The following is a 27,935-nucleotide window of genomic DNA, read 5'->3' on the forward strand; positions in this document are numbered from 1 at the left end:
TTTATTCCCCAGGTCTTCAGAGACCCAACCCAATGCCTAGAGAGGTTAAAATAGATACAGTTCATCTGCTGTGGCAGAATTGCCACAGAATGGAGCAGGCTTGTTGAACAGAGTCAGTAAGACATGAAGGAGTACACAACTGACAAAATAAAACACAGAGGATTTCAGGTGTTTTAAAACCTAGAGATGAGAAGAAGGTCATAATGCTTCAGAACAGAAAATACATATACATTACATCATCCCACACTCTGGCACCAAAATACAGCTAAGAAATAGTTCTGGTTTACCAACAGACAGCCCTGAAACAGTTCTGCCAACTACTACAGGTCATGCATGTCAGGTGTGAACTCAAGAGGAGTGTTTCAGCCACTCAAACCCCACCAAATCCTGGTCTCAGTCTTGCCTATGAAAAGTGTGTTTTAAGAATCCCAAATTACCTGCACAGCTGTAGTCTGAGCAGCATGAGATCTTGGTGTGGAGCAGAAAGCTACCATGCTGACAACAACCAGCATGCACCAGGCAGGTGGTGGAGGAGTAGGAAATTGTTACCTAGCACTTTAAAAATGATCTCATACTTCAGAAACATTTGTACACATTCATGCCTTTCATCTTAGCACCATGCCACTTGCTGGAGAGTCACTGAGACCTGGTGTTCTGCATGCTCACATGGGTATCTTCTGTTAATTAGCAATGCCTCCACACATGTACTGCATGAAGCACTTGCACCAACACCCTGAGAAATACATCTTTCAGTGTGGCCTGCTCTAACTGATACAATTCATTTGGCTCTGGTTTGTAACTTAGGGACCAGGAAGCAACACTGAAGAAATAATAGTGGCCAGCAGAAGAGTCAAAGTTAAACTGAATCAGTGCTGAAGCTATGAAGCACCCTGCTTGACAGACAGGCAAGAGAAGAACATTAAAAGCTGACAGTGACTCCCTCTTTTGCTTATTTTTCCCTATATAGAGATACACTTGGGAAGCTTTGCACCAGCACCAGCTGCATTCAGCTCTTAATACAGAGGATAATAGCTCTGCCAAAGCCATCAGAAGACCTCTTTGCCACACAGGAGCTCATTTTTTTCAGAACAAATCTTCCTCAATCAGTACTTTTTCTTCAGGGTTGAAAGGCTACTTACATTTGGGTTTTATTTGCTAGACAGTAGCTCAGTGTTTTCAGAGCAAATCTTCCACAGTTGCTACTTTTTCCTCAGATGATAGCCAGGCTACTGTCATGGCAGATTCCCCCCACCCCAAGTCAGAGAGTTTGCTAGCTTCAGGTTTAAAAGTCTTGGCATATATTCATACACAGATGCACAAATGACTAGAGTCTTCAGGACACACAGCCTTATAAAGTGAGGTTCACTGCTTCTGCACTCAACTTGCCACCACTTAGACTGTGAATCATGGCAATCATATTGGAATGTTTGTTCAGCTCCTCCTTCTGGAGTTTTACAAGGGCTTCTTTTTCTTCCAAGCGCCCTTCCAGCTGGGATTTCTGAACTTCCAGGGAAGATGCCTGCAGAAACAAATAAAGTGTTCTAATTCACAGTATCACCAAGGCTGGAAGAGACCTCAAAGAGCATCGAGTCCAACCTGTCACCACAGACCCCATGACTAAACCATGGCACCAAGTAACAATAATAATACTAAACCAGGTTGGAAGAGACCTTCAAGATCACTGTGTCCAACCCACCAACCAATCCAACCCACCTGAACAACTAACCCATGGCACCAAGCACCCCATCAAGTCTCCTCCTGAACACCTCCATTCATGGCGACTCCACCACCTCCCCAGGCAGCCCATTCCAATGGGCAATCACTCTCTCTGTATAGAACTTCTTCCTAACATCCAGCCTAAACCTCCCCTGGCACAGCTTGAGACTGTGTCCTCTTGTTCTGGTATTGGCTGCCTGGGAGAAGAGACCAACCTCTGCCTGTCTACAACCTCCCTTCAGGTAGTTGTAGACAGCAATAAGGTCTCCCCTGAGCCTCCTCTTCTCCAGGCTAAGCAACCCCAGCTCCCTCAACCTCTCCTCACAGGGCTGTGTTCCAAATCACTCACCAGCACTGTTCTTGATGCAGGCCAGGATGCCATTTGCCCTCTTGGCTGCCTGGGCACACTGCAGGCTCCTGTTCAGCCTACCATCAACCAGTACCCCCAGGTCCCTTTCTGCCTGTAGCACTGCATGGGGTTGTTGTGGCCAATGTGCAGAACCTGGCACTTGGTTGTGTTCAGTCTCCTGCCCTTAGACTCTGCCCATCTGTCCAGCCTGTCGAGGTCCCTCTGCAGAGCCTCTCTACCCTCCAGCAGATCAACTCCTGCCCCCAGCTTGGTGCTCCCTTGAATCAGCAGCAGCAGGTTCACTGCTGAGCCAGCCACATTTCATTTCAAGCCTCACACTGGTAAATATTTACCGTGGACAAAGGAAGTGTTTGCTCTGTCCTGGATAACGCTGCCTGGAGAGGCCTAGGTTTTGCTTCCAGGAAATGAAAACACAGCCAATGCTTTTGCCAGACTGCACATTCTGCCTTTGCTGACCAGTATAAATGAAATTAAAATGAATTACAAATCAACCTCTGCCCTGGGAATTTTCCCTACGAGCAAGGACATACACAGGCTGCACTGAGGCTTTGCAGACATAGTGCTGGTTACTGAAACATTCCTCAGTAACTTGCCATAGCCAAACTGCTCTCTGCTTCCCAGGAATAAAAATGCTTTATTTTCTCAGGGAAAGAGAAAAACAGATGCCTTGGGGTGTATGCATGTGCAGCTTAACCCAGTGAGAGGGGGGAAGTCAACCAATCCTCGGTTTGAAGCAGCCAAGGCTTCTGCAGAGGAATTGGTGACACTCATTAGTTTAATGTTGTGCTACAGTTGGTTTGTTTGTGGTTGGTTTGCTTTTGTGTGTATGGTTGGGGTTTTTTTCTTCTTTGTTTAGGTCTTTTTTAGTTTTCTGGGGGGATTTGTGGGTTTTTGGTTGGGGTTTTGTTGCCTTTTTTCTGGTGTTTCTTTGTTTTTTCCCCTTCCAAGCATCATGTGCTTACACCATGCCTCAGACAGCCTCATTAGAGCCTGACTCTGACCTCTTCTCTCTTAAGTTTGCACTCCCCAAAGCTGAATTGGTTCTTGTACACTGCACAGACTGTTCTAGGATGTTTTTCCCAGCTGCTTTACCACTGGAACATTGATTTCCCAGCTCCATCAGTGACACAGATCTCTCAAATGCAAGTCTCTAAATGCAGGTGCACAGAATTCCTTACCTTGATACTCAGCTCCTTCCTGGCTTGCTCTGTTTTACTCAGTTCTTTCCTGAGGAGGTCTATAGCTTGCTCCAGATCTGTTTGCTCCTTCTGCTGAGTTTTCAGTTTTTCTTCCAGGACTTTTATTTTCTGTTGCAGGGCTTAGGAAAACAAATGCATTAAGAGAGGGGCTGCCAAACTTAGAAGAGAAATGCTGCATCACCTAGGAAACCAGGAGTTGTTATTTTTGAGCTGCAACATGGCTGCTGCTAATTGAATTACTGAGTACTGCCACCTACTGCTGACTCTGGGTGATTGCTTCCAGTCATTGGCAGCAGACCTGAGGCGAGCTCTTGCAATGTGCAGCTCCTACAGGCAACAGTTCTGCCTGTTTTCACAGAACTCTGGCATCCTTTTACAGACATGCTGTAAGAAGATCCCGAGGCGAGGTGTGATGCTGTGCAGAGGGTCAGTGAAGTCCACACAGGTTGGGAAATGGGAGTTTTTTTTCATGGAGCAGTGTTCAAAGCCAACATCCTGCATTTGTTTCATTCAAATGTTAAATTACAGCTCCATGGCTAAGCTGAAGATTGACAAGTGACTTAGCAAGGCACAGCTTCTTGTTCAGTGCCCCAAACAATGCCTAGTCAGTTCTCTAGGGCCAGTCACTGCCAGGCTACTGACTTACTTGTTATTTTGCCATCTCTCTCCTGTAGCTGCTGCTGTAATTGTTTTCTGAGGTCTTCCATTTCTACCAACTGTGCAGCAGTCCTGAAATTGCAGAGAAGGAAATCTTAATGATTGAAGTGAGATAATGCCACCACTTTTCTGCCTTAAGAAGCTAGTGTTATTTTGGTGTAATTTCCAATTGCTACCAGGAGCTTCCAATCATCAAACATGAATCTGCAGGGTGTGAGCACAGATAGATTTTACTTCCTGTTTCCCCTCTACTTTATTTCCTTCACCACTCCTGTTTAATTTCCTCCCCCTGCTTTTACTTCTGTCCCTTCCCCATTTTCTTTCCTTTCCCCCCTTCATGAAACACTAATTTCCCTTCTCTGATCACAGAGACACATTGGAAAACACTGAAGAAGTTCATACCTGGAGCCTGAACGCCATCAGAACCTGTTGCTTTTGATCACAGCCATATGGTATTCAAGATACCACAAGACAACAGAAGTTGTCATGCAGCCCAACTCAAAAATCACTGCCATCAGTGATTAAGAATTTCTTAGACTGGATATTAGGAAGAAATTCTTTACAGTGAGGGTGGTGAGACACTGGAACAGGGAGGTTGTGCATGCCCACTGCCTGGAGGTGTTCAAGGCCAGGTTGGATGAGGTCTTGAGCAACCTGGTCTGGTGGAAGGTGCCTCTGGCTATGGCAGGGGGATTGTAACTAGATGATCTTCCAACCCAAACCATTCTATGAATCTATAAATCTACCAGCATCACAGCTGCAACCTGAGCACCTGAAGCCAATCTACTTGTTCCATTACTAGCCAGCCTAATTTCTAAAGCATATTCCCTCTGCCACTTGCCTTGCCCAGATGGCATCTGCTGTCAGTCTTGTTGAGTTGTTTATCCACTCCCTACCTCCCAATTTCCAAGCTGCATCCTCCAGCCAAGAGAGGAGAAGAGAATTTCCATGGTCTCCATTTAACTTGGGACAGGTCAAGAATATCCAGATGATAACTGCTACCCTAACTTGGGGTGCATCAAGATGAGTATGGCAAGCAGGTCAAGGGAGGTGCTCCTCCCCCTCTGCTCTGCCCTGGGGAGGCCATGTCTGAACACTGTGTCCAGCTCAGGGCTCCCCAGTTCAAGAGGGACCTTCTGGAGAAGGTACAGAAAAGGGCTGCAAAGATGGAACATACCTCTGATGAGGAAAGACTAAGAGAGCTGGGGCTTTTTGGTCGGGAAAAGAGCAGATTGAGGGGGGACTCCATCAATGCTGATCAATACTGAAAGGGTGGGTGTCAGGATCAGTCTCTTTTCAGTGGTGTCCAGTGGCAGGACAAGGGGTAACAGGCACAAACTTGAACATAAGAAGTTCCATCTAAGCATGAGGAGGAACTTCTTTACCTTAAGGGTGGTGGAGCACTGGAACAGGCTGCCCAGAGAGGTGGTGGAATCTCCATCTGGAGAATTTCCATGCCCACCTGGACATGTTCCTGTGTGATCACCTTCTCTAGGCAACCCTGCCTTAGCCTTGGTCTCTATAGGTTCCTTCCAACCCCTACCATGCTGTGATTTGGTGACCTGCCTTTAAAAAGGCGACTTTTCACAAGAAATCTCCCCAATTACAGTGAGCTGTACCCTGTGCTAGTGAAAGCATGTCTCCAGATTCAATCAGTAGCAAACTGATGTTATTGGTATGAAAATGCTTCCAGTTGAAGCAGAACTCAAGGCAGTGATTTAGACTGCTCTGATTACTCACAAGGCAAGAGCCTGGAAGGATCATCTGAACTTTGCAAGCAAAACCCAGAACAGCATTTTATTTCAAAGCCTGTTTGCTATCTTCTACAAAATGAAGTGTTAAATAAGGTTAGTCAAAGAGGAACCCTATTCCCTTGGATTCCTTGCTGGAAGATCTCTCTTTGAAGGCATCAAAAAGGGGGGGGAAATAAGTAGAATTAGTCCACAAGAAGAGCTAAGTAATGCTAGCTTTTGGGTTGAGAAATGATGTTTTCTACAACACTCACAATACTAAGCAACACTCTCTCTGACATAATTGTTGGAAGGTTTAGTTTAGGAGGGTTGAGCAGCTCTTTTTTAACCATCATTACCTTAGTGTTGTTGGTTTGTGTGTTCAGTTGGGGGCACTGTTGGGGGTGGTGTTGGTTGGTTGGTTGGTTTTGTTGTGGGTTTTTTGGTTTTCCCTGATATGACAGAGAAACCTTGCAGGCTACAAAGGAATATGTGAAAATCTCCAGGTGAAAAGAGCATTTCAGAATTCAACCACCACCAAAAGATACCAAATCCTATGCCAGTGAGAAGGGAATGCTTGGGCAGAGATATTTTTCCCATCTCATGAAAACAAAACTCCAAACCCCAATTATTTATTCTCTTACAGATTTCCTACAGAGTCCTTTACCTGAAGCATCAAGGGCAGAATCTTGTAGAACTGACAAGCACCTTAGTTCAGGGGAAATAAACTGTTCAAACCAAAATGGAAAGGACCTAGAGAAGCTCCAAGGCATGCAAGTTTACTTCATAAAATGTTTCTGTTGGGCTTTTCAAAGTCCTGCTGTCACTGAAGTCTGTGGGTGAAGTCTCCCCACCCTCAACCAACACAGGAGCAAACCAAATGAACTAAAGTCACTACTACAGATTTTCACCTCACCTATATATAGAAAAATAACCCTGAAGCATCTTTTACTTCCTTTAGCTCCAATTCTCAAGTGTTCCCTACAACACAACTGAGAAGTTGAGACTGATGTGCTCTTTAGTTTAATCCTGTTTATCTTTAATGTGCTTTGTAAAAACAACAACAATTCCAATACCTCAGTGGAAGTCCCCTGCCAGTGGAACTCACCTGTCATTCTGCTGCTTGAGTGACTCATTTTGTTTCTGCATTGCCTCCATTTGTTTGCTGAGTGAATTGTATGAAATCTGCAGATCTTTATATTGTCTTTCAGTTGTTTCATACCTGCAAGTGAATTAGGAGCTTAGGGTTGAGGAGTGTAAGTGCTTCTGAAGAGCTTTTACTTTAATAGGCTCTCAAATGAGAATACTTGGCATCATCTCTGCAATCATCCCAATCAAGCTAAAAGCAGTGTTTGGGGGCAGGGGGGTGAGGTTTGGATGGTTTTTTTTTTTGTTGGCAGTTTGTTGTTTGTCTTGGGGGGGGGGGTTGTTTCTAAAGTGAACATACTTGGAGGAATTAGGAACAGGTAAAAAAAAAGGAACTGGAAAAAAAAGAGCCAAGTTTCAATAGCAGGTCAGGTTAGGTTGTGTCCAGTTCTGGGCCCCTCAGTTTAGGAAAGATGTTGACTTATTGGAAGGTGTCCAGAGAAGGGCAGCGAAGTTGGTGAGGGGTTTGGAACACAGCCCTGTGAGGAGAGGCTGAGGGAGCTGGGGTTGCTCAGCCTAGAGAAGAGGAGGCTCAGGAGTGACCTTACTGCTCCTTACAACTACCTGAAGGGAGGTTGTAGCCAGCTGGGGCTTGGTCTCTTCTCCCAGGCAGCCAGCACCAGAAGAAGAGGACACAGTCTCAAGCTGCGCCAGGGGAGGTTCAGATTGGATGTTAGGAGGAAATTCTACACAGAGAGAGTGATTGCCCACTGGAATGGGCTGCCTGAGGAGGTGGTGGAGTCACCATCAGTGGAGGTGTTCAGGAGGAGACTGGATGGGGTGCTTGGTGCCATGGGTTAGTTGATTAGGTGGTGTTGAATGATAGGTTGGACGCAATCTTGAAGGTCACTTCCAACCTGGTTTATTGTATTCTCTCTCATTTCTACCTCACTTCTACCCCATTTCACTTAAATATGCTACACAAGTGCTCACAGGTACAAACTCCTACCTGAGGCAGACATGCTATTATTGGCTGCTTCCCCATGCTATTTATAGCATGTCATCAAGACATCAAACAGGATCAAAGCAGCTGAGAGTATGGTATAGTACTCATAAAGACTAAGCATTGTTAACTGCTTCCTAGAGAAAGATGCCCACTTTTACACCATGGTCATGCTATTCACTGAACTGGACTCTCCAACACCTACAACTTTGTTCCTCACTCCATTTAGAATAGAATAAACCAGGTTGGAAGAGACCTTCAAGATCATTGTGTCCAACCAATCATCCAACACCACTCAACCAACTAAACCATGCAACCAAGCACCCTATCAAGTCTCCTCCTGAACACCTCCAGTGATGGTGACTCCACCACCTGCCTGGGCAGCACATTCCAATGGGCAATCACTCTCTCTGTGTAAAACTTCCTCCTCACCTCCAGCCTGAACCTCCCCTAGTGCAGCCTGAGACTGTGTCCTCTTGTTCTGGTGCTGGTTGCCTGGGAGAAGAGACCAACCTCTGTGTGTCTACAACCCCCCTTCAGGTAGTTATAGAGAGCAATGAGGTCACCCCTGAGCCTTCTCTTCTCCAGGCTGAGCAACCCCAGCTGCCTCAGCCTCTCCTCACCGGGCTGTGTTCCAAGTCCCTCACCAGCTTTGTTGCCCTTCTCTGGACATGCTCCAGCAAATCAACCTCCTTCCTAAACTGAGGGGCCCAGAACTGGACACAGGACTCAAACATATTACTATTTTTTCAGTAACTTACATCAGTCCCATTGATAAGCATATAGAAGGACAAAAACAACCATGGTTTTAAGTGAAAATTCCATTAAGCAGCACAAAATGCTGCCCTCCCAATGTGCTTAAAGGGCTTCAACACTTAGACCAGCAAGCACTGCTTAGAGATCCTCCACTTACCTCTGAAGAAGATCAACAGAGGATTTTTTCAGTGTTTCATGTTCTTCAGCAACTGTTTGTAATTTCCTGTTGTGTTGAAAGAGCTGTTCAATATCAGTCTGTGCCCTTTCAGATTCCACCTGCTGAGCCTTCAGCAAATCATTAAGTTCTTCTTTTTTCCGTTCTGCCTCCTTCAACATTGCAGCAAGAGTTCTTGCCTGGGAGTGGAAAGACACCCCCACAAACCCCCCCCCCCAAAAAACAACCCACCATTATAAGCAGCTCTGTTTCATCAGTCACTCTGCAGTAGGCATAGTAAAATGCCATCAGCTACATTAAGGAAAGGATTTCTCTTACCTAGCATTAGCTACAGATTAATTTGTTCACTCAATTCCTTAATCTCCCTTTACAGGCAGGGAAAGGGGAAAGGGGGAAATGTAATTATACATCCCAACACTGATTTAGTGATCTGCAGCCTATAACCTTTAAAGACCAGAAATGATTCTGGGTTTTCCATGCACACTTCAAATGCATGCCTCAGGGAAGCAAGCTGTGTTTGAAAGTTCACCTCTGACAAGTGATTAAAAGGCACAAACAGGAAATATTTCTCCAGGTATCAGCAAATTGTAGCTAGAATTATACTAAGCAGGATTATTTAATTCTCAGTAACACTACCATTAAGTTAACACTGATGGTAACAAGCCATAAGCAGTACAGCAGGTTAGCTTTGTTGACTGTAGGTTGCCCAGAGGTGCTCAAGGACAGGTTGCATGAAGCTTTGAGCAGCTAAGTCTAGTTGAGAGGTGTCCCTGTCCCTGGCAGAGGGGTTGGTGTAGGCTGGCTGAGGTTGGAAGGGACCTTACCTTTCTATGATTCTACAACTTCCTCTAAGGGAAAGGATTGAGCTAGATGATCTTTAAGGTCCTTTCCAATCCAAACCATTCTATGAGTCTATGAAAGAAAACTGTTCCAATGAGTAGTTCAGAGGAAATCAGGATGTTTAGGATGAAAAGTGAGACTGCCCTAACTTGCAAGCAGCTGACTGCAAGGTAAGCAGTGAAGTTGCCACTGACAATCTCAGGTAAGCTACCCACACAAACAGAGTTTCAGAAGGAAGCTCCTGCTACTTACCTCAGACTCGGCTTGGGCTCTCTGACACCGGTACTGAGCCATCAACCTATCAGCCTGAGCCAGAGCCAAAGCCTTAGCTTCCAAAAGGTCTTGCAGCTTGGTTTCTTTGGACTATGCACAGAAAGAACATTGTTCATCAACACTTTCTGAATGCACAGACAGCAATGTACCCACATGCAGCAGGTTGTACTCACTGCTAATGCTGACAGCTTCTGCTCGTAGACATCCATTATGTCCGATATCCTCACGTCAGGGAGAGGCTCCTTCATCTGGGGAAAGGTTTGCCATTTACTGCTACTGCAATTTGTATTTACTGGACAGATAAAGGGCTCAAAGAGCTCAGTAGTGTTGTGGACTCCACCTGTCCCCCAGCTTTCTGAGTTCTTATTTCTGCATCCGAGACTGCTCAAATCCATCCACCTGACTCCTGTGGAAGGCCTATGAACAATGGAACTCTGCAGGCTGAAGAGCATTCATCTGCAAAAGGCTATCAGTCCATTGGCACTCTGAAACAGCTCCCTTTGGTCTAATCTCTCAGTGCCCTCGTGGGAAACCTAAGACAATTTCCCTTAATATCAACAAGGCAGAATGAAAATAGTTGAAAAACCACATCCATACTCCATGGCCTCCTCAACATAGCTACCAGGAAAGGCCTAGGAAACTTCTTCTGGAATGATGTTAGCCAGAACAGAACTTACTACCTAAACTATTGACTTACTAGAGGAAGTGTACCATGTATGGCACAACAAGTTCTAAGTGTTTATTAAAATATTTGCCCAAGTCAAGTGAGAATGCAGCTTTGTGATTTCAGGACATTTCTCCCTTAGGCAACACCAGTGTGAAGCAGCTGTTCCTGTATCCAGCATATTCCTGAAGCAAGCTATGCCAGCTGTATACACACTGAACATCTACTCAAAAGCTACCATCTCTGCACCATTTTGAGTGATTCTGCAAGGGTTTTTTCCCTACACAGCCCCAGTTCTCAGCTCATTTCTGTCCCTAAAGTAGGGCACAAGCAATTTTTTCCTGCTTGCAAATGGGCCATCCCTGTCCTTTTATTACTACTATACGAAAGGCTTCCATGAGTTCCCCTCACTGTTTATGCAGTGATCCTGTTGAAGTGTGGTCTCAGTCATGCTTTGACACACATTTGAGCTTCTCACAACTTACAGAACACACAGAGAGATGAAGTACTGAATATTTCAAATGACTGGGTATATTGATCTTTCAAATGGAAGTTCTGCTAATTAAAAGGTCTAAGAAAAGACTCACTCAATTTCTCCCCTCAAAACATCAAAGCAGCTTTACAACATGCCATGTCACTGGAAGCTGCTGCACTAGTGCTGCTAGGCACCTGTTGCTGCTAATTAACTACATTAATTACTACAGCAATGCACCTATAGACCAGAAAAGGCTGGTCAATGAGAGCATGCTGTGGCAGAGGATGGAGCAAGCCAGTGCAGACTCACTTGACATTTTTCAGTATTAATTTAGCAGCTAACTGGAACTAGTAGCTAGCCCAGTTTCACCAGCTACAAGAGAAAGGAGGCTTGCAAAGCTAGAGCTGAAGGCAGTACCACTGATCATGGAATCACAGGATGCCAGGCTGGAATGGACCCCAAGAACCATCTGGGCCAACCTTTCTAAGTGATAGCATAGTTGAAATGAGATGGCCCAGCACTCTATCAAAATGAGTCTTCAAACTGATCTAATGCAGATATGAAGGTCTGATCAGGCAGAGGTGCAGGAGAACCTCCCTTGGTCTGCTGGACACCCTCTTCTTAATGCACTACAGGATACCATTGGCCTTCTTGGCCACAAGGTCACACTGCTACCCCATGGGTAACTTATTGCTCCAAGGTCCTTCTCCACTGACCTGCTTTCCAGCCTGCCAGCTTCTAAACTGTCTTGCTGCACAGTGCATGTTGGTACCTGTGCTATAGCCTGATGCTGGCATTTCAATTCCTACTTCACAGTAGAAAAGTGTCAACTATTTAACAAAGGAACATAAATTCCACTAACCTCTAGTCCAGAATGGAGTTTTTGTATTAATTCCTGAATATTTGAAGTTGTGGATTCATCAGCTGAAGGACAGGATGAAGAACATCTCACTGAGGTAATGGTTGTCACTGGTGACTGCAGTTGGATTCTTTTGGATGGGTGCTCTGTCTCCTGCTGCCTGTAAGCATTGCTTGCTGCAATACTTTCTCCAAGCCTATGGAAACAAAAAGGCTACCAATGAAGCACCCTGCTACATACACCACCAAAGTGCTCCATACCAGCAGACTATCACAAAAAGAAACTTACACTATGGCAGGAAAATCTGGTAAGGGTGCAGCCTCAAACAGTATTCTAAGTGCCACTTGGACTTGCTCTCTCTGGTCTGATGTTAGAGCAAACGTCAAAGACGTAATCAAGCGCTGGTCCTGAAAGGAAAGCTGCTGTGGTCAAACCAAGATGAAACAGGCCAAAAAAAACCCAACCCAAAACCACACAGACATCACAGTATCATAGTATCAGTCAGGGTTGGAAGGGACCACAAGGATCATCTAGTTCCAACCCCCCTGCCATGGGCAGGGACACCCCACACTAGATCAGCCTGGCCACAGCCTCAGCCAGCCTGGGCTTAAGCACCTCCAGGGACAGGGCCTCAACCACCTCCCTGGACAACCCATTCCAGGGCTTCACCACTCTCATGGGGAAGAATCTCCTCCTCTCATCCAGCCTGAATCTCCCCACCTCCAGCTTCATTCCATTCCCCCTAGTCCTATCACTACCTGAGACCCTGAGCAGTCCCTCCCCAGCCTTCCTGTAGCCCCCTTCAGATCCTGGAAGGCCACAATGAGGTCACCTCAGAGCCTTCTCTTCTGCAGACTGAACAGCCCCAACTCCTTCAGTCTGTCCTCATAGGAGAGGTGCTCCAGCCCTCTGATCATCCTTGTGGCCCTTCTCTGGACACCTTCCAGCACCTCCACATCCCTCTTGTAATAGGGGCTCCAGAATCAAGGCCCACCAGCACAGGAATTCACAGATTGCTCAAGGAGTTTTAACCCTCAGAAGTGAAGCTGCTGGAGTGCAGTGAGGCTTTTCCTTCAGGGATGCATTTCGTAAGGCATCTTAGAAACCCTACCTGTAAAACCTTGTAGAAGCTGACCTCCATACCAGGCACATCTTGCTTCAGCCTGCTCATAAGATCAAGGGTTTTCAAAATGATATCAGCAGCAAGTTTGCTTTTTAAACACACCAGTGGAAAGCAGAGTGGATGAGAAAACCCAAAAGAGAGAAGAGGAGAAACAAGAAGTCTGATCAATAACAGCACTGATAGATAAAACATTAAGTTTACAGATAAATTCAATGTCTAGCAAGGCAACAATGGCTACATCAAGATCACTCAGTTCCTTGGACATGCTGCTGAGCCTCTCTAGAAGGCCAAGGATGCCAACAGTGAAGACCACAAAAAGCCACATTCAAGAGGAGGAGGATAGAATTCTAGGTCCAAATATATTTGGCTGTTTTTTGGCCATATAACTCTGAAGTTATATCAACACTGAGGTTAATGACACTGAGCTGGAATGCAGTCACTGTCTCCTACACTAATGTGTAGGCTGCTTAAAGTCAAAATGAAAAATTAAGTGCCAGGAGCAGGTCTGGTAAGCTTCAGTTTGGATGAGCTTGAACTACTGAATGAGGTTTGAATCACAGAATCACCAAGGTTGGAAAAGACCTCAAAGATCATCAAGTCCAACCTGTCACCCAAAACCTCATGACTAAACCATGGCACCAAGTACCACATCCAATCCCCTCCTGAACAACTCCACCACCTCTCTGGGCAGCACATTCCAATGCCTAACAACTCTCTCTGTGAAGAACTTTCTCCTCAAGGCCACTGTTCCACCTAGGCTGATCTCCAGCTTACGCTGAAAACATTTCAGCTTGGTTTTCCTTTGGGCCCTGATGAGCAATGTTACTTTGTTGCCACAAAAAGGCTGAATTTGATTTTAAAGCATTAATTTGCAGACATGTAAATGGTCATTTCAGTCCCAATCCACTTTCCATCAGAGCAATCTCACAACTTTCAGACAAGCCCTTACTAAATCAGATGTGAGAGAAGTCTGTGTGCTTACCACATTTTAGAGTCTGCTGCTTTTGTCCCCAAACCAGTATCGATCCCACTGTAGGTAAACTGGTGTTCTATCAGAGATGTGCACTGGCTGGCAGTCAATACCTTTGAGGTATGCTTTTTCAGTGTGTCATCACTACAGAGGAGTAGGCAGAGTTAAGAATAAATCTATCTGTGATTAGGGATTGGCACCACAAGGCAACACTCTCTAATAATAAAGGACACCAACATAGTGTATCAAAGCACAAGAACCTCCAAAAAGGGTTTTAAACCTTAAGTGCACAAGCCACTCAGTGGAAGGTGCCCCTGCCCATGCCAGGGGAGTTGGAACTAGATGATCTTCAGGGCCCCTTCCAACCTAAACCATTCTATGAGTCTATGTTTAACTCACAAGCCAAGTCAGCTTCACTTTTGAGTTCACTCACTGGAAACACCAAGGGGACACAGCAGTAAGTGGCAAAAAGAAAGATGACAAACAAAGGCAGTGAAAAATCAATGTTCAAAACAAAAACCAGCTCTCTAGGAGTGATCTTGCAGACACTTCTTCACAGAACTCAGATTAGATGCAAGACTACATCCTGCCATCATGTCCTCTTTACTTCATGACACTAAGGGCTTCAAGAGGAGTGTAAAATGATTGGTTTTCCTTGTTTCACTTGTCTAGATTTGTATCATATTCAACTAGAAGCTGCACTTGAGTTAGCTAGGTGAAAATACTGTACTGATCAAGAAGATGGCCACCCCAACTCCCCTTGCAATCTCAACAGAAAAACATTCAATCTCCCTTTTTGATCTGCAAAGTGCTTCTATACTATTATGTGGCTACCACAGTTTGCCCTGCACCACTGCACTTACAAAATCATTTCACAGCAATTAGAAAGCTATTTCAGATCTTTTTGAGATGGCAATCTCCAGTGAAATTAGGGCAGTCCTTGGCATTAAAAGCCATTAAAGTGAGCCAAGATGGACATTTCTTCTCAGATCACAGTGGAGGAATAACCAATTAGCAGCCCAAAGGCACATAAAAAGGATATTTGTCAGGACATTAATAGCCTTGACCATTCTTTCACACTTTTTCTTCACCAATAGCTCATCCCCAGTCTGTTCTGGCATCTGAAGATGATCAAGAAGAACAGGCAGCAAAAGATCCACCAAGTGTTTGGCTGAAGTGCTGCTCCCACTGTTATTTGCATCCTGTAACAAAGACATTTGATGTCAATATTTAGAACTACAGTAAAAGAAAGCCAAGCCTACACTACCTCTTCTTCCACCAGCCTGTCTTCTAGCTTCCCTGGCCTCATCCTATTTCAGGTTTAAGGCTACTAATCTGAAACAGTATTGTATAGGAGGAGGAAGTTTAACAAAGAGCACAGTAACAGGATAAACTTCCTGTCTTCTGCAAGTCCTGGGAAGCAATTCTTTGATAGCTTTGCATCTACCTCGTGACTTCAAGAACTGCCCTATCTTCCACTTAACCTTCAGCACAGACACTTCTAAAATACAGCATTGTTTCTAGAAGAACAGTTGTTTTGCAAAGCCTGGAATTCCAGAGCAGGAAGGATTTAGTTTCCAGTATATTTTTTACATAGTGGTTTTCAAGTACAACGCTATTAAAAAAAACATAGAGCTGCTAAGAAGCTCTTTAAAACTCAGCTACCAGCCTTGGTACCTCCAAAATCTCCTTCAACACCTGCAATGCTAGAACTGAACAGTCTGCAGAGCCTTCCAATGGTTGGTTTGACAAGTGCACCAATGCAACAGATGGCTCAGAAGGCTTGGAGCGAGTCACAAATCTGGCATTTCCAGAGCGCGGCAAGCCAGCTGGGTCCAGCACCGCCTGCCGCAGGCTGTGACGCAGCTCCACCACCGAACAGAAGGCAAGCAGCAGCTCCAGGATCTGTGTGAAGGGAATCAGAGTTCAACAGCTTTTAAATCAACAGACATTTCAACACTCAGAGCAGTACCTAAAGTTCTGTGTGACTCCCTTTAGGGCTTCAGAGATTTCTGAAGAAGAGTTTTCCTTCCTTGAAGCCAAGGCAGCAGCAGAAACAGTTCATCAGACTGGCAAATCTTGACAGGATTCAGTGTGTTGCTTTCCCTTCTTTAGGGGCAGGCTCCCCTCTCACAGCCAGCTTGCCTGTCTTCTGCAGGGATGTGTGAGTGGCTCTCTTAAAGCTCTCAAGCTGTCTACAGCTACCTGAAGAGAGGTTGCAGCCAGGTAGGGGTTGGTCTCTTCTCCCAGGCAACCAGCACCAGAACAAGAGGACACAGTCTCAAGCTGTGCCAGGGGAGGTTTAGGCTGGATGTTAGCAAGAAATTCTTCATAGAAAGAGAGACTGGCCATTGGAATGTGCTGCCCAGGGAGGTGGTGGAGTCACCATCACTGGAGGTGTTTAGGAAGAGACTGGCTGGGGTGCTTGGTGCCATGGTTTAGTGGATTAGATGGTGTTGGGTTGGACTCGATGATCTCAAAGGTCTTTTCCAACCTGGTTAATTCTATTCTAAATGCAGGACTGTTGGCTGGTGATCTAACAAGCAGTAGAAATGCTTATACACTTCAGGATGAATAAACCACAGAATTAGTTCAAAAAGAATTCCAAGATCATGGAGTCCACCAGCATGGCAATTACCCATGTCCCACACTGCCATCTCCACACAGTTCTTGAATGCCTCCAGACACTCCACCACCCTCCTTGAGCAGGCTCTTCCAATACCTGACCTTTCTTTTAGTCAAGAAGTTTTTCTAATAGCCAACCTAATAGCACAATTTCAGGCCATTCCCTCTTGGTCTGATAGAGAAAAGTGACCTACCTCCACCTCAGCACAACCTCCTTCCAGGAGAAAAAGTCTTGAGAGATATAAAGACATTCACTTGTGCATACTTAAGAGAGCAACACACTCTGGAAAGCTTATCAATTTATCTTCCTAAAGAAAAATCAATAAACAGCAAAAACCAAAGGTACAAAAGGGGCATGAATGGGCCCCAAAAAAGCTGGGGAGGGACTTTTTACAAGGGCTTGTAGTGATAGGAAAAGGGGCAATGGGTTTGAGCTGGAAGAGAGAAGATCAGTATTTGATAAAGAAGAAATTCTTTACAGGGGGGATGGTGAGACACTGGAGCAGGCTGCTCAGAGAGGTTGTGGATGCCCCCTCCCTGTAAGTGCAAGAAGCATTGAGCAACCTGGTCTAGTGGGAGGTGTCCCTGCCCATGGCAGGGGGGTTGGAAGTGGATAATCTTTAAGGTCTTTACAACACAAACCACTCTATGAATCTCTGACAAACATTAGCATTTACTATGATGTATAACATATTCATTAAGAAAAGAGCCTAAGGTATGTTTGCCAAATGTATTTAGTCCAAATACTTCCACAGCATTTCATATTTTGGTGTTTAGCAACAGGTAGCCAATATTTCATCTAGAGAATCATAGAACAGCATAGGTTGGAAAGGACCTTAGACATGACCTACTCCAACCCCCCTGCCATGGGCAAGGACACCTTCCACTAGACCAGGTGGCTCATGGCCCCATCCAACCTGGCCTTGAACACCTCCAGCACAGGGGCATCCATGACCTCCCTGGGCAACCCCTTCCAGTATCTCACCAGCCTCATACTGAAGAGCTTCTTCCTAAGAGGGAAAGCTAAAGGCAATGGTTAACTGCTTAACTAAATGTGCCATCAATTTGTTCAACGTGGAAGAACTTACTCCTCTAGCAGTTCAAAGTCTGAGCAGTATCAATTCAAGTTTTAACCAGAGATTGCATTTTTTGGTAAATCCCCAAATTTCTTATTAGCCAAGGAACAAAATCTGTTTGCCTTGGCTTGCTGCCTGACAGCAGAAACACAATATGGCAGAAAAACAACTCCAACAAGTTGAAAAAAAAAATCCAATCTATAAAATATAAACTTGGTGAATACTGTAGGTCACTGAAGGGTTCTAAAGTCAATGTATTCCATCATCAACCCCTGGACATAAGGCACCCACTCATGACTACAGAAGCAGAACTAGCTTGGGATTTGTACACTCTACTTTTAAACCAAGCAAGCAGAAAATACCTTAAATGATGACTCAGGATCCTTTCCATGAAGAAGATCTAATACTTGACCAAGGCATGAGGTAAAGTGCTCATACCTGCAGCACACACAGGAGAACAAAACACAAACACATTAATAAAAAGGAGAAAGTATTGCACACAGACTCAGAGGAAGTGAAAATGCAAGTGTCCTACTCTCCTCCTCACCCCAAACACTTCAATGAACAGTGACAGCTTTGATAATGTCATTTTTATCTGAAAAAGACTGAACTTCAAACAAAAATTCTAAGAATGAAAGCAAATTCCTTAAAATAAGCTGCAAATCAGATTTGGAGCTGGTTTTACTGCTAGATTTAGACTGAAAGTCAGCAGCTAAATGCAGCTAGCTGTATGTGAAGAAGTACTAGCTGAACAATCCCCAGACACTCCCCAGTAAAATTGTGACTGCTTAAAGCACACTAATCCACTTTAGGATAAAATAGGCCTGCAAAAGGCAAGGCAGCTACTCACCAAGTTGTCTGACTGCCAATACTGCTCAGAGAATTACTAAATACACTACTCAGTATTCCATGAGTTACACTGGAGAAGCAGATTTTGATTCACACTTGTGTGAATCACAAGAACTAGTTCCAGGTGCAGCATTTACAGTGAACTAGTAACATTTAAAAAAACACCTAGGGATTTTTTTTTCCCAGTGTTTGGTGAGAGGCCTTGAGCACAGCCCTGTGAGGAGAGGCTGGGAGCTGGGATTGTTTAGCCTGGAAAAGAGGAGGCTCAGGGGTGACTTCATTGCCCTCTATAACTACCTGAATGGTGGTTGTAGCCAGGAAGGGGTTGGCCTCTTCTCCCAGGCAACCAGCACCAGAACAAGAGGACACAGTCTCAAGCTGTGCCAGGGGAAGTTTAGGCTCGAGGTGAGGAGAAAGTTCTTCACCGAGCGAGTCATTCGTCATTAGAATGTGCTGCCCAGGGAGGTGGTGGAGTCCCCATCCCTTGAGGTGTTCAAGAGGGGACTGGATGTGGCACTTGGTGCCATGGTCTAGTCATGGGTTCTGTGGTGACAGGTTGGACTCGATGATTCTCGAGGTCACTTCCAACCTCAGTGATACTGTGAGTATGAAGAGCATGCAGTGAAGAAACTGAACAAGAGCTCGTAGGAAAATTAATCCTCTGCTTCTGGGAAGCGAAGTCATACCTGGTAAGATAATCTGCAACTTTGGGGTTCTTCAGAAGATCCATGAGGAGATCAACAGAGTATTTCCTTGTGAGAGTGCCATCTCCATTTACAACAATATTGAATATGAGCTGAAATGTCTGATGAATATTTCGAGCGTGGAAGAGCTGCAAGGTAGAAGCAAATGATGTCTGGGCACACGGTTACCTTGCCAGGCCTTTTGCTGATTAAAACTGGCTGGAATGAAAGTTCTGTTTGGCCAGTGTGACTGGCCAACACATCCACTGTCACTTCAAAGTATCACTTACTTTTTCTCCTACTTCTTCATTTAAAGTAAGGCTTGACAATATTGAAAGTGCAAACACAACCACAGTCAGGCTGCTGTGGGCCAGGAAGCTTATCAAGGTACGATAGAAGCTCTTCACGTTATTCTACAGTGAAAAGGAGGAACACAGACATCATCAATTTTACTTTGTGCTCTAAAACACCAAACTGACAGACTGTACATATCTATGAGCCACACAACAATATTAGGATGATAACAGCTCTCTAGGAAACCTATTTTGGTGTGCTGCTGCACAGCATTAGTGATGCCAACAACTACACGGACAAGATGACCTTTGAGGGTCCCTTCCGACCTGATGCAATCTGTGACTAAATTCTCTGTTGCACTTGTGTGAGGAAAGCTGAAAAACAACAACCAACCTACACAAGCTAAGGAAAAAAATTAAAGAAAGATGAAAAACTTATTTTGCTGCAGTATGTAATAGAAGATAACCACTGCACATTGACTCCCATCCCTTTCTCTGCTCCGTGATCAGGTCTGACAATAGCTCCTCCTTGCTCCTCCACCCCCTCTTCAAAAGTAAAACATCACAACATTCACTGCCATGGAGACAAATCTGTGCTTCTGAATGAAGAAAGAAGTTCTGTTTGCACTGATTTACAAAGAGGCAGGGACTGAGTTAATGCATCTGGCATCCACAGATAGTGGATTCAAAAGCCCCCTCACCTGACATTGAGATCTGTGGTATTTTATTGATTCATCTTTCAAATGGCAAACCTTTCTGGGCCAAAGTTAATGCAGGTTGCCAAAAATTCAACTATGGTCTTTATATGTTAACAACATTAAGTTCACCTTCCACATGCAGAGAACAGTTGCAGAAGCTGAATGCATAACACAAGTTCCTGCAGCGACACAGCAATGTAGGGAAGGAAAGGGAGCACTCAGCTGCCTGCTCTAGTGGGTATTTTCTCCAACAGGAGAAAACCAAGTGCCAGCTCTGCAGAGCAGGCAGGCCAGGGCTGTTATTGTCACAAAGGAAATGCCTATGAAATACTAAGGTAAATCCCCAAAGAGCTCTTTTCCCCTTCCTGCCAGAGATTCAGGCCACAAAACCAAAACTCTTACCAAAGACTTGACTTGGGTTTGAATTGACAAATTGTGACGACAGAGATTTGCCAGCAGCCCTAAGCACGGGATCATTAACTCATCTTCAGTGGTTTGACTTGAAAAGAAAATGTCACAAGTTTAAACACAGCTTTTTTTCTTAAGACATGCAGAATTTCATGACAAGAGAGGTCAGAGTGGGGAACTGTGTGACTGGGGGACTTTGTGTGGTGGGTTTATTGCTAGACTTCGGTTTGTGTGTGGGGTTTGGTTTTTTTTGTGGGGTGTTTTGGTTGGTTTGGTTATTTTGTTTGTGTTGCTTGGGGGGGTGCTGTGGTTTTGTTGTTGTTTGGTGGCTTGTGGGGGTTTTTTGTTTGGTTTTAATTAGACACCATTCTGCTAAGCAAAGCAACATTCATAGTGCAATCCCCACAGTGTGGGCAGAGAGTACATCTGAGGGGAAAACCAAAAAGTGTCAGTCATTAGAGCTCTTGCAAGGACACTCACACCACAGTCAAATTCATCTGAAACAAGTCTGCTCCAAATGACAGACAGCAATTTTCTCTCTGTTAGCTGCCTGCTCCCAGGGGTGTGGAGGTGGGCTACAGAGGCAGTCAATATTCAGTCACCCAAAGTCCCACAATCACTGCATGTGATCATCTGTAACAACATGGTTTTTTAAAGACCATTCTGTTAACTTCAGAGCAAAAAATGTCACAGCTCAGTCTGGAGACCAGGCTAATGCAATATGCTAATGGTTCAGAAACTTAGGTATTGCCCAAAAGAAGAGCACACACTTACACATGATGCATTAGGAATGAAATTAACTCATCAATGTTGGCACCAGCAGAAAAGACTGGGACGTTGTAGGTTAGCTTCTGCAGCAATTGAATGCTCTGAGGAAACAAAATGTTAGTCACATTATGCCTTTCCCACAGCATCTCACTGAAGAATGCTACAAGTTACAAAAGCTGAAAGGACAAATAAGACATCACAACTGCATTAATTTTCAGGCTCTATAATAACAGCATAATTACACAAGCTGCTGCAAGCACATTGAGTCTTGTCCTCAATCTGCTTATTAAAAGCTCAGGCAGATGGGTAAGATTTTGTTCTGACAGAAAAGTTACCTTTTCAGCCCATCCAATTCATCCCTTTGCTTCCTCAGCAAGTCCTCAGTTCTGTCAGAGAAAGGGGCTTTGTCCTACTGAAAGACCTAGAAGTTCCACCAAAATCCAAAAAGGGCTTTGCAACCCCTTGCAGAAATTTTCTTTATAGGAAAACAGGTTTGCTGTGAACACTGCAGACAAACCTAGTGCTGGCAAAGCCCTGCCTGCTGGCAAAGCCCTGCCTGCTGGCAAAGCCCTGCCTGCAGCACTGTCTCAGCACATGACATAATTGAGCTGGTGTGGAGTTAATAAACATGAGAAAAATCACAGCTTAGGATATCAGCTGAAACAAAATCTCACCCTGGCAATATCTCATCAAAGCTTAAAGGTCTTACAATCAGATCTACCTGCTGGTTACAAACATCTCTCTCACTGACTGGCATCTTCTGGCACTCCAGCTGCTTTAAGAAATATGCAGACCATGAAAGAAGTGTTCTTCACTGGATGTTTGACTGCTTTTCCACAGAGCCAAAAGAACTACTAGCAAACCCCCTCTCCCAGCACACCCCTGGGCTGCTCTCCCTTCCCCTCTCCCAGCACACCCCTGGGCTGCTCTCCTTTCCCCTCTCCCAGCACACCCCTGGGCTGCTCTCCTTTCCCCTCTCCCAGCACACCCCTGGGCTGCTCTCCTTTCCCCTCTCCCAGCACACCCCTGGGCTGCTCTCCCTTCCCCTCTCCCAGCACACCCCTGGGCTGCTCTCCCTTCCCCTCTCCCAGCACAGCCCTGGGCTGCTCTCCCTTCCCCTCTCCCAGCACACCCCTGGGCTGCTCTCCCTTCCCCTCTCCCAGCACACCCCTGGGCTGCTCTCCCTTCCCCTCTCCCAGCACACCCCTGGGCTGCTCTCCCTTCCCCTCTGCCAGCACAGCCCTGGGCTGCTCTCCCTTCCCCTCTCCCAGCACACCCCTGGGCTGCTCTCCCTTCCCCTCTCCCAGCACACCCCTGGGCTGCTCTCCCTTCCCCTCTCCCAGCACAGCCCTGGGCTGCTCTCCCTTCCCCTCTCCCAGCACAGCCCTGGGCTGCTCTCCCTTCCCCTCTCCCAGCACAGCCCTGGGCTGCTCTCCCTTCCCCTCTCCCAGCACACCCCTGGGCTGCTCTCCCTTCCCCTCTCCCAGCACACCCCTGGGCTGCTCTCCCTTCCCCTCTCCCAGCACACCCCTGGGCTGCTCTCCCTTCCCCTCTCCCAGCACAGCCCTGGGCTGCTCTCCCTTCCCCTCTCCCAGCACAGCCCTGGGCTGCTCTCCCTTCCCCTCTCCCAGCACAGCCCTGGGCTGCTCTCCCTTCCCCTCTCCCAGCACAGCCCTGGGCTGCTCTCCCTTCCCCTCTCCCAGCACAGCCCTGGGCTGCTCTCCCTTCCCCTCTCCCAGCACACCCCTGGGCTGCTTTCCCTTCCCCTCTGCCAGCACACCCCTGGGCTGCTCTCCTTTCCCCTCTCCAGAAAAGAGACACTACCACAAGTAACCAGAAAGTACTTGGCTGAAAGCTTAAAGCACTCCTGAGAAAACCTGTGGCTATTTCAAAAATAAAGAAAACTTCACTCTTAAATGCACAGCAAGGCCAGGTTAAATTGATGCTCTCAAAGGTCTTTTCCAACCTGGTTAATTGTATTCTCCTCTAAAATTGGTGGTCAGGCTGGGAGAAGGCATGTGGGCACTTAAAAAAGTAAAGGTTTGTTTCCTTAAATCATTAATGTCTGCACTGGGCTCCTAAAAGTAAGCTTCCATCAGCACAGCCCTCTTGCATTCACTGGCAGATAAAACAACCTCCTAAGCTCTCAAGCAGCAGTTTCCTGGAATGCTTTTAAACCATGGGTTTTTTGTGTGATTGTTGGCTGTGTGTTTATTGGTTTGTGGTTTTCATTCTTTTTGCTGAATTTATTGTGGGTGTAATGGTTTTAAGTAGAGCAGGTGAAAAGCACAAGGAAGACCAAAGAGAGATTACAAAACTCTAGTGTAAAAAATCTTGTCACACTAGGCTCATAAACAAGTAAAGTACACAGCTAAGATCAACTCTCCTCAACACATTACTGCAGACAGAGCTTTTAAATGTATTCCTTGCACACAGTCTAATGAACCCTGTCTGACAGTAGCCAAATATTATGAAGCATCAATACTAGATATTAGAAAGAAAACTCATTTACAGTAAGGGTGGTGAGACACTGGTTGCCCAAGGAGGTCTTGGATGCCCTCTCCCTGGAGGTGTTCAAGGCCAGGTTGGATGAGGCCTTGAACAACCTGCTCTAGTGGAAGGTGTTCCTGCCCATGGCAGGGGGATGGAACCAGATGATCTTCAAGGTCCTTCCATCACAAACCATTCTATGAATCTATGGTGAATACCTGAGCAATCTCAAATGAATCCAGTTTCAGCCTGTGCTTCAGAGCCTTGAAGGTCCCTTCCAACCCACAAACCATTCTGTGAATTAGCTTTTGTTACCTGCAGTAAGACTGGGTCACTAAGATTGGTAGAACTTCGATGAACCACTCCTGCCAACACGCTGGTCAGATTGTAGGTATCCTGGAGAGCTTCTCTAGTCTCATTGTCTAGAGCTAGAGATTAAGAATTATTAATAACAATAAAAAGTATCTAATAGCAGTCTAAGCAGAAGCCAACATTGCTCCTTTATATTTCAAACACAGCTACAAATCAGTTGCATCTCTACCTTACTTCCCAACTCATAGTTAATTCAAACACAAATACATTTCCTTAAGATACTGAAGGACTGTTTCCTACCTACAAAGCTGTAGTTCTATTTGAGATCTCAACACCAGCATTTAAAAGGCTTTAAAGCTTAAATCCCCTGATCTCAGTTTCCTGCTTCATGTTACAAGTAAACCAGAACTGGTAACTCGACAGAGTTATTTAGTAGCAATTGGGGTGTCCCTGCCCATGGCAGGGGGGTTGGAACTAGATGATCCTTGTGGTCCCTTCCAACCCTGACTGATTCTATGATACTATGAGTTAAAGCTCAAAAGCCAGTTCTGCTTAGGTAGTGCAGGAAGAGACACAGCACACAAGGATGACAGGTTAAAGCAGCAGAACAGTTGGGGGAAGAACAATTTCCTCCAGAATCAGTAGGCTTGAAAAAAAACCTGTTAAAAAACCAATCTGCAAGAAGTACAATTTCACAGTGGAAAATAAAAGGAAAGATGAAAAAACTCCAAGAATCAGAGAAGATTAACAAGGAGTCATCATGAAGGATTCAAATCTTGAGTGACTAATCCTACAGCATAAGACATCAAGCAGTGAAGGGACAATTTTTGTCTGCTGCATGCGTAACCTAGACATGTAGGTTATGGTGAGCACAGAGCTTCCCTAGACAATGAATCCCACCTCTGTGAAATGGAAAGGAGAAACAAAACCCAAACAAAAACCACCAACACCATCTCAAGACACAAGTAAGAGGCAGCAGAACCTCCCTCCTTCATAACTGGGAAACTTTATGTGCACAGCTCAGGCCACTGGAGAGCCCAAGCTGCCAGCCAGCAAACACTGCAGTGGGATGTTAGAAACTGTGGATGTAACATGGTTTCTCTCTATCTTTGCATCCTCTAGGTGTGTTTCTTCACTTCAGCCTTATCAAGCTCAAAAAAAAGAAGACAAAAAAAATTAATCAAAGACAAGAGGACAACTCTTCACCCTGTTCAGTCAGGAAACAAATTCTGACAAGCATGGACATTGCCATTTCACAGGGATGGCTTAACATGTTAAATGGCCATGAGAAGCAGATTTGATCTGGCCTTGTACCTCCGGCCAGGTGGCTTGGCAGAGAGCAGTACCACAATGAAAACCATTTTGTCTTTCACAATGTTGTGTCCTTCCCAAGAGGTTCATCACTCATGCCACAGAATCAGCACCTGTCTTGTCTTCCCTTTCCCCAAAAGTTCAGAGCACACCTTACCTAGCTGTGACAGCAAAGTAATGACAGACAAGGTCAGAGATGGGTTTATGTTAGCATCCTCAAGGAGTTCTACTAGGCAGCTGAGACATTCACTTGGTAGAATCTGGTTTGAAGCAAATAATCGTGTAAGCTTCAGCCCAGAGATAACCTGGAGAGGGAGGGAGAAAGCCAACCTTAATTACTCAACTGCAATGAGCTATTTGACACAAGAAGTCGAAGCACAGAGGAATATTAAATAGGTTTTGCACCATTTGACAAGCTGTGAATGAGTGGCAGACTAACAGGACATTTGTATGCAAAATTGATTAAAAAAAAGAAATAAAAGCTTAGAGAAAATCTGGCTTTCCTTTCTGTGGGTGTGTTCCCTTCAGTCTTGGAAGGAAAGAAGTTCACATTGGGATAGATTCTGGAATCACAGAATTGTTTGGGTGGGAAAAGGCTCCTAAGATCACCAAGTCCAACTATAGACTATAAACTATATATAGGCTATGAAACCATGTCCTGAAGTGAGGCTATGAAACCATGTCCTGAAGTGCCATGCCCACATGCTGAAGTTTCTTCTGTTTCCTTTCTGACAGCATTCATACTAACAGCATTCTTTTCAACCTCATAGCTGTGGAAGGAAGCAAGCTGAGCTGAATGCTCTTACACTGATGGTTTAGCAATTAATAAAGCTGGATTTGAAAAAGGTGCTTGCAGATGAAGCCATTCAGTGACTATCCCAACACAAACCAAGCGTGCCCAGCACAAGGGTTGGTGTACCCAGGGTTTTATCTGCAGGTCAGAGAAATGGACAGACCTGCTCCTTAGCCCTAAAGACCTTTGAAATACTGGAACAGGCAGGTGGTGGAGGCTCCATCCCTGGAGACAACAAAGGTCAAGCTCGATGAGGCTCTGACCAACTTTGATCTAGCTGCAGGGGTGCTGGACAAGATGATCTTTGTGGATCCCTTCCACCCAAACGTTCTCTGCTTCCGTGGTGCAGAATCTGAGGCTCCAGGTACAAGCTCAGACACACTCCAGACACACCAGCCCATCGTTCAAAAGCGATTGTAAGGTGTGAAAATAAATTATCCTTGCGGGACAGGATTTAAGGGGCATGGAATTAAAAACAAGGCCAAAACACCTACAAAGTCCCTTCTGAGGCACAGTATGCGTTTAGCCTATGTGTGCACTTCACACGTCTGGAAGTACACACAGGCACTGTGAAACAGTTAAAGGCCGTCAGCAAGGGCTGGAAAGGGAGACATTTTTTCTGGGGGACGTCCTCCCTGGCTAGCAGCCCCGCTGAGAAGCGGGCCCGGGTGGCGTTCTCTCGTCCCCGGCCGCCGAGCGCCGGGGCGGGCCGCGGGCCCTGTCCGTCCAGCACCGCCGGGCGCCGGCAGGCAGCAGCGGCGCGCCGGCAGCCTGCGCCTCGGCGGCCCCAGAGAAACAACATCCGAGACAGCCCGGCTCACACTGACACCCGAAAAGAGCCATCCGTGCCCTCAAGCCCAAGGGGACACCACAGACAGCCTCCCATTCCCGCCCGCACTGCCCCGCTCCCACCGACCAGCCGGGGGGGGGGGTAGGACGGGACCGTCCAAGGAACGGCGCCGCTCTCACCTCCAGGCTGCGCTGCAGGAGCGCCGCGTTGGTCGGTGTCTTGGCGGCCCGGTACTGCGTGGCTGCCAGGAGCAGCGACTTCATGCACCCCAAAGCATCCATAGCGCCTCAGCCTCTTAGATGCACCAACGAGAGACTCCATTCGTATTTCCCGCTGCCGACGCCATTTTGACGGCAACGTCCAGCGCCGGGCTGAGCCGCGGGGCACGACGGGAGGCGCGGCCGCCGCCATCTTCCTTTCAGGGGGTGGGAGCGAGGAGGAGTCATAGTGAGGGTGCCGGCCGGCGGCAGCGGAGGTAGAGGGGAGAGTATTCTGCTGCTGTACCACTAGGGGGAGACATGCACAGCTGAGCCTTCAGACGGACCCGATGTAGGGGAATCCACTGCTTGCCGTGGCAGATGGTTCCAGTGCTGAGCTATTCTCACGGGGAAGCGTTCCCTTCTGTAGTCCAATCAGAATCCCCCCAGCAGTAACTTGTCCGTATTAGCCCTTGTCTTTTCCATGGGACTCCTTATAGAAAGGGAGTCCCTATCCTCCTGGTAGCCCCCCTTGATGTAATAAGGTCTCCCCTAAGCCTTCTCAAGGCTGAACAAACCCAGCTCTCTCAGCCTTTCCTCATGCAGCTGCCAGGAGCAGGGACTTCATGCACCCTGAGGTGTCCACAGTGCCTCAGTTGTCCTCTCAGATGGGTGCCTGGGAGGCACATCAGGCTCCCACCTGAGCCCACTCCCTGACTTTGCCTTGCTGCTGCCCTTTTCATCCA

At 46.1% G+C, this 27,935-nt stretch overlaps 1 protein-coding gene across 1 annotated transcript; it reads right to left on the reverse strand.

Moving 5' to 3' along the window:
* On the reverse strand, positions 1-27,302 carry CIP2A (cellular inhibitor of PP2A). The gene is made up of 21 exons (XM_068163060.1): positions 27,172-27,302; positions 25,567-25,714; positions 24,102-24,214; positions 21,303-21,397; positions 20,523-20,619; positions 19,420-19,542; positions 19,133-19,278; positions 17,960-18,035; positions 15,574-15,801; positions 14,939-15,098; positions 13,909-14,050; positions 12,915-13,014; positions 12,092-12,210; positions 11,807-11,999; positions 9,979-10,053; positions 9,785-9,895; positions 8,675-8,871; positions 6,781-6,894; positions 3,932-4,014; positions 3,265-3,404; positions 1-1,519 (listed from the first exon to the last, which is right to left on the reverse strand). The coding sequence occupies exons 1-21, from the start codon at positions 27,271-27,273 to the stop codon at positions 1,349-1,351; spliced, it is 2,733 nt and encodes a 910-aa protein (XP_068019161.1). The 5' UTR covers positions 27,274-27,302; the 3' UTR covers positions 1-1,348.
* Positions 27,303-27,935: the final 633 nt, after the last annotated feature.

The sequence above is a fragment of the Melanerpes formicivorus genome, unplaced genomic scaffold (assembly GCF_026170545.1).
Source record: "Melanerpes formicivorus ecotype bairdi unplaced genomic scaffold, bMelFor1.0.p_v2 SCAF_70, whole genome shotgun sequence".
Classification (NCBI taxonomy): domain Eukaryota; kingdom Metazoa; phylum Chordata; class Aves; order Piciformes; family Picidae; genus Melanerpes; species Melanerpes formicivorus.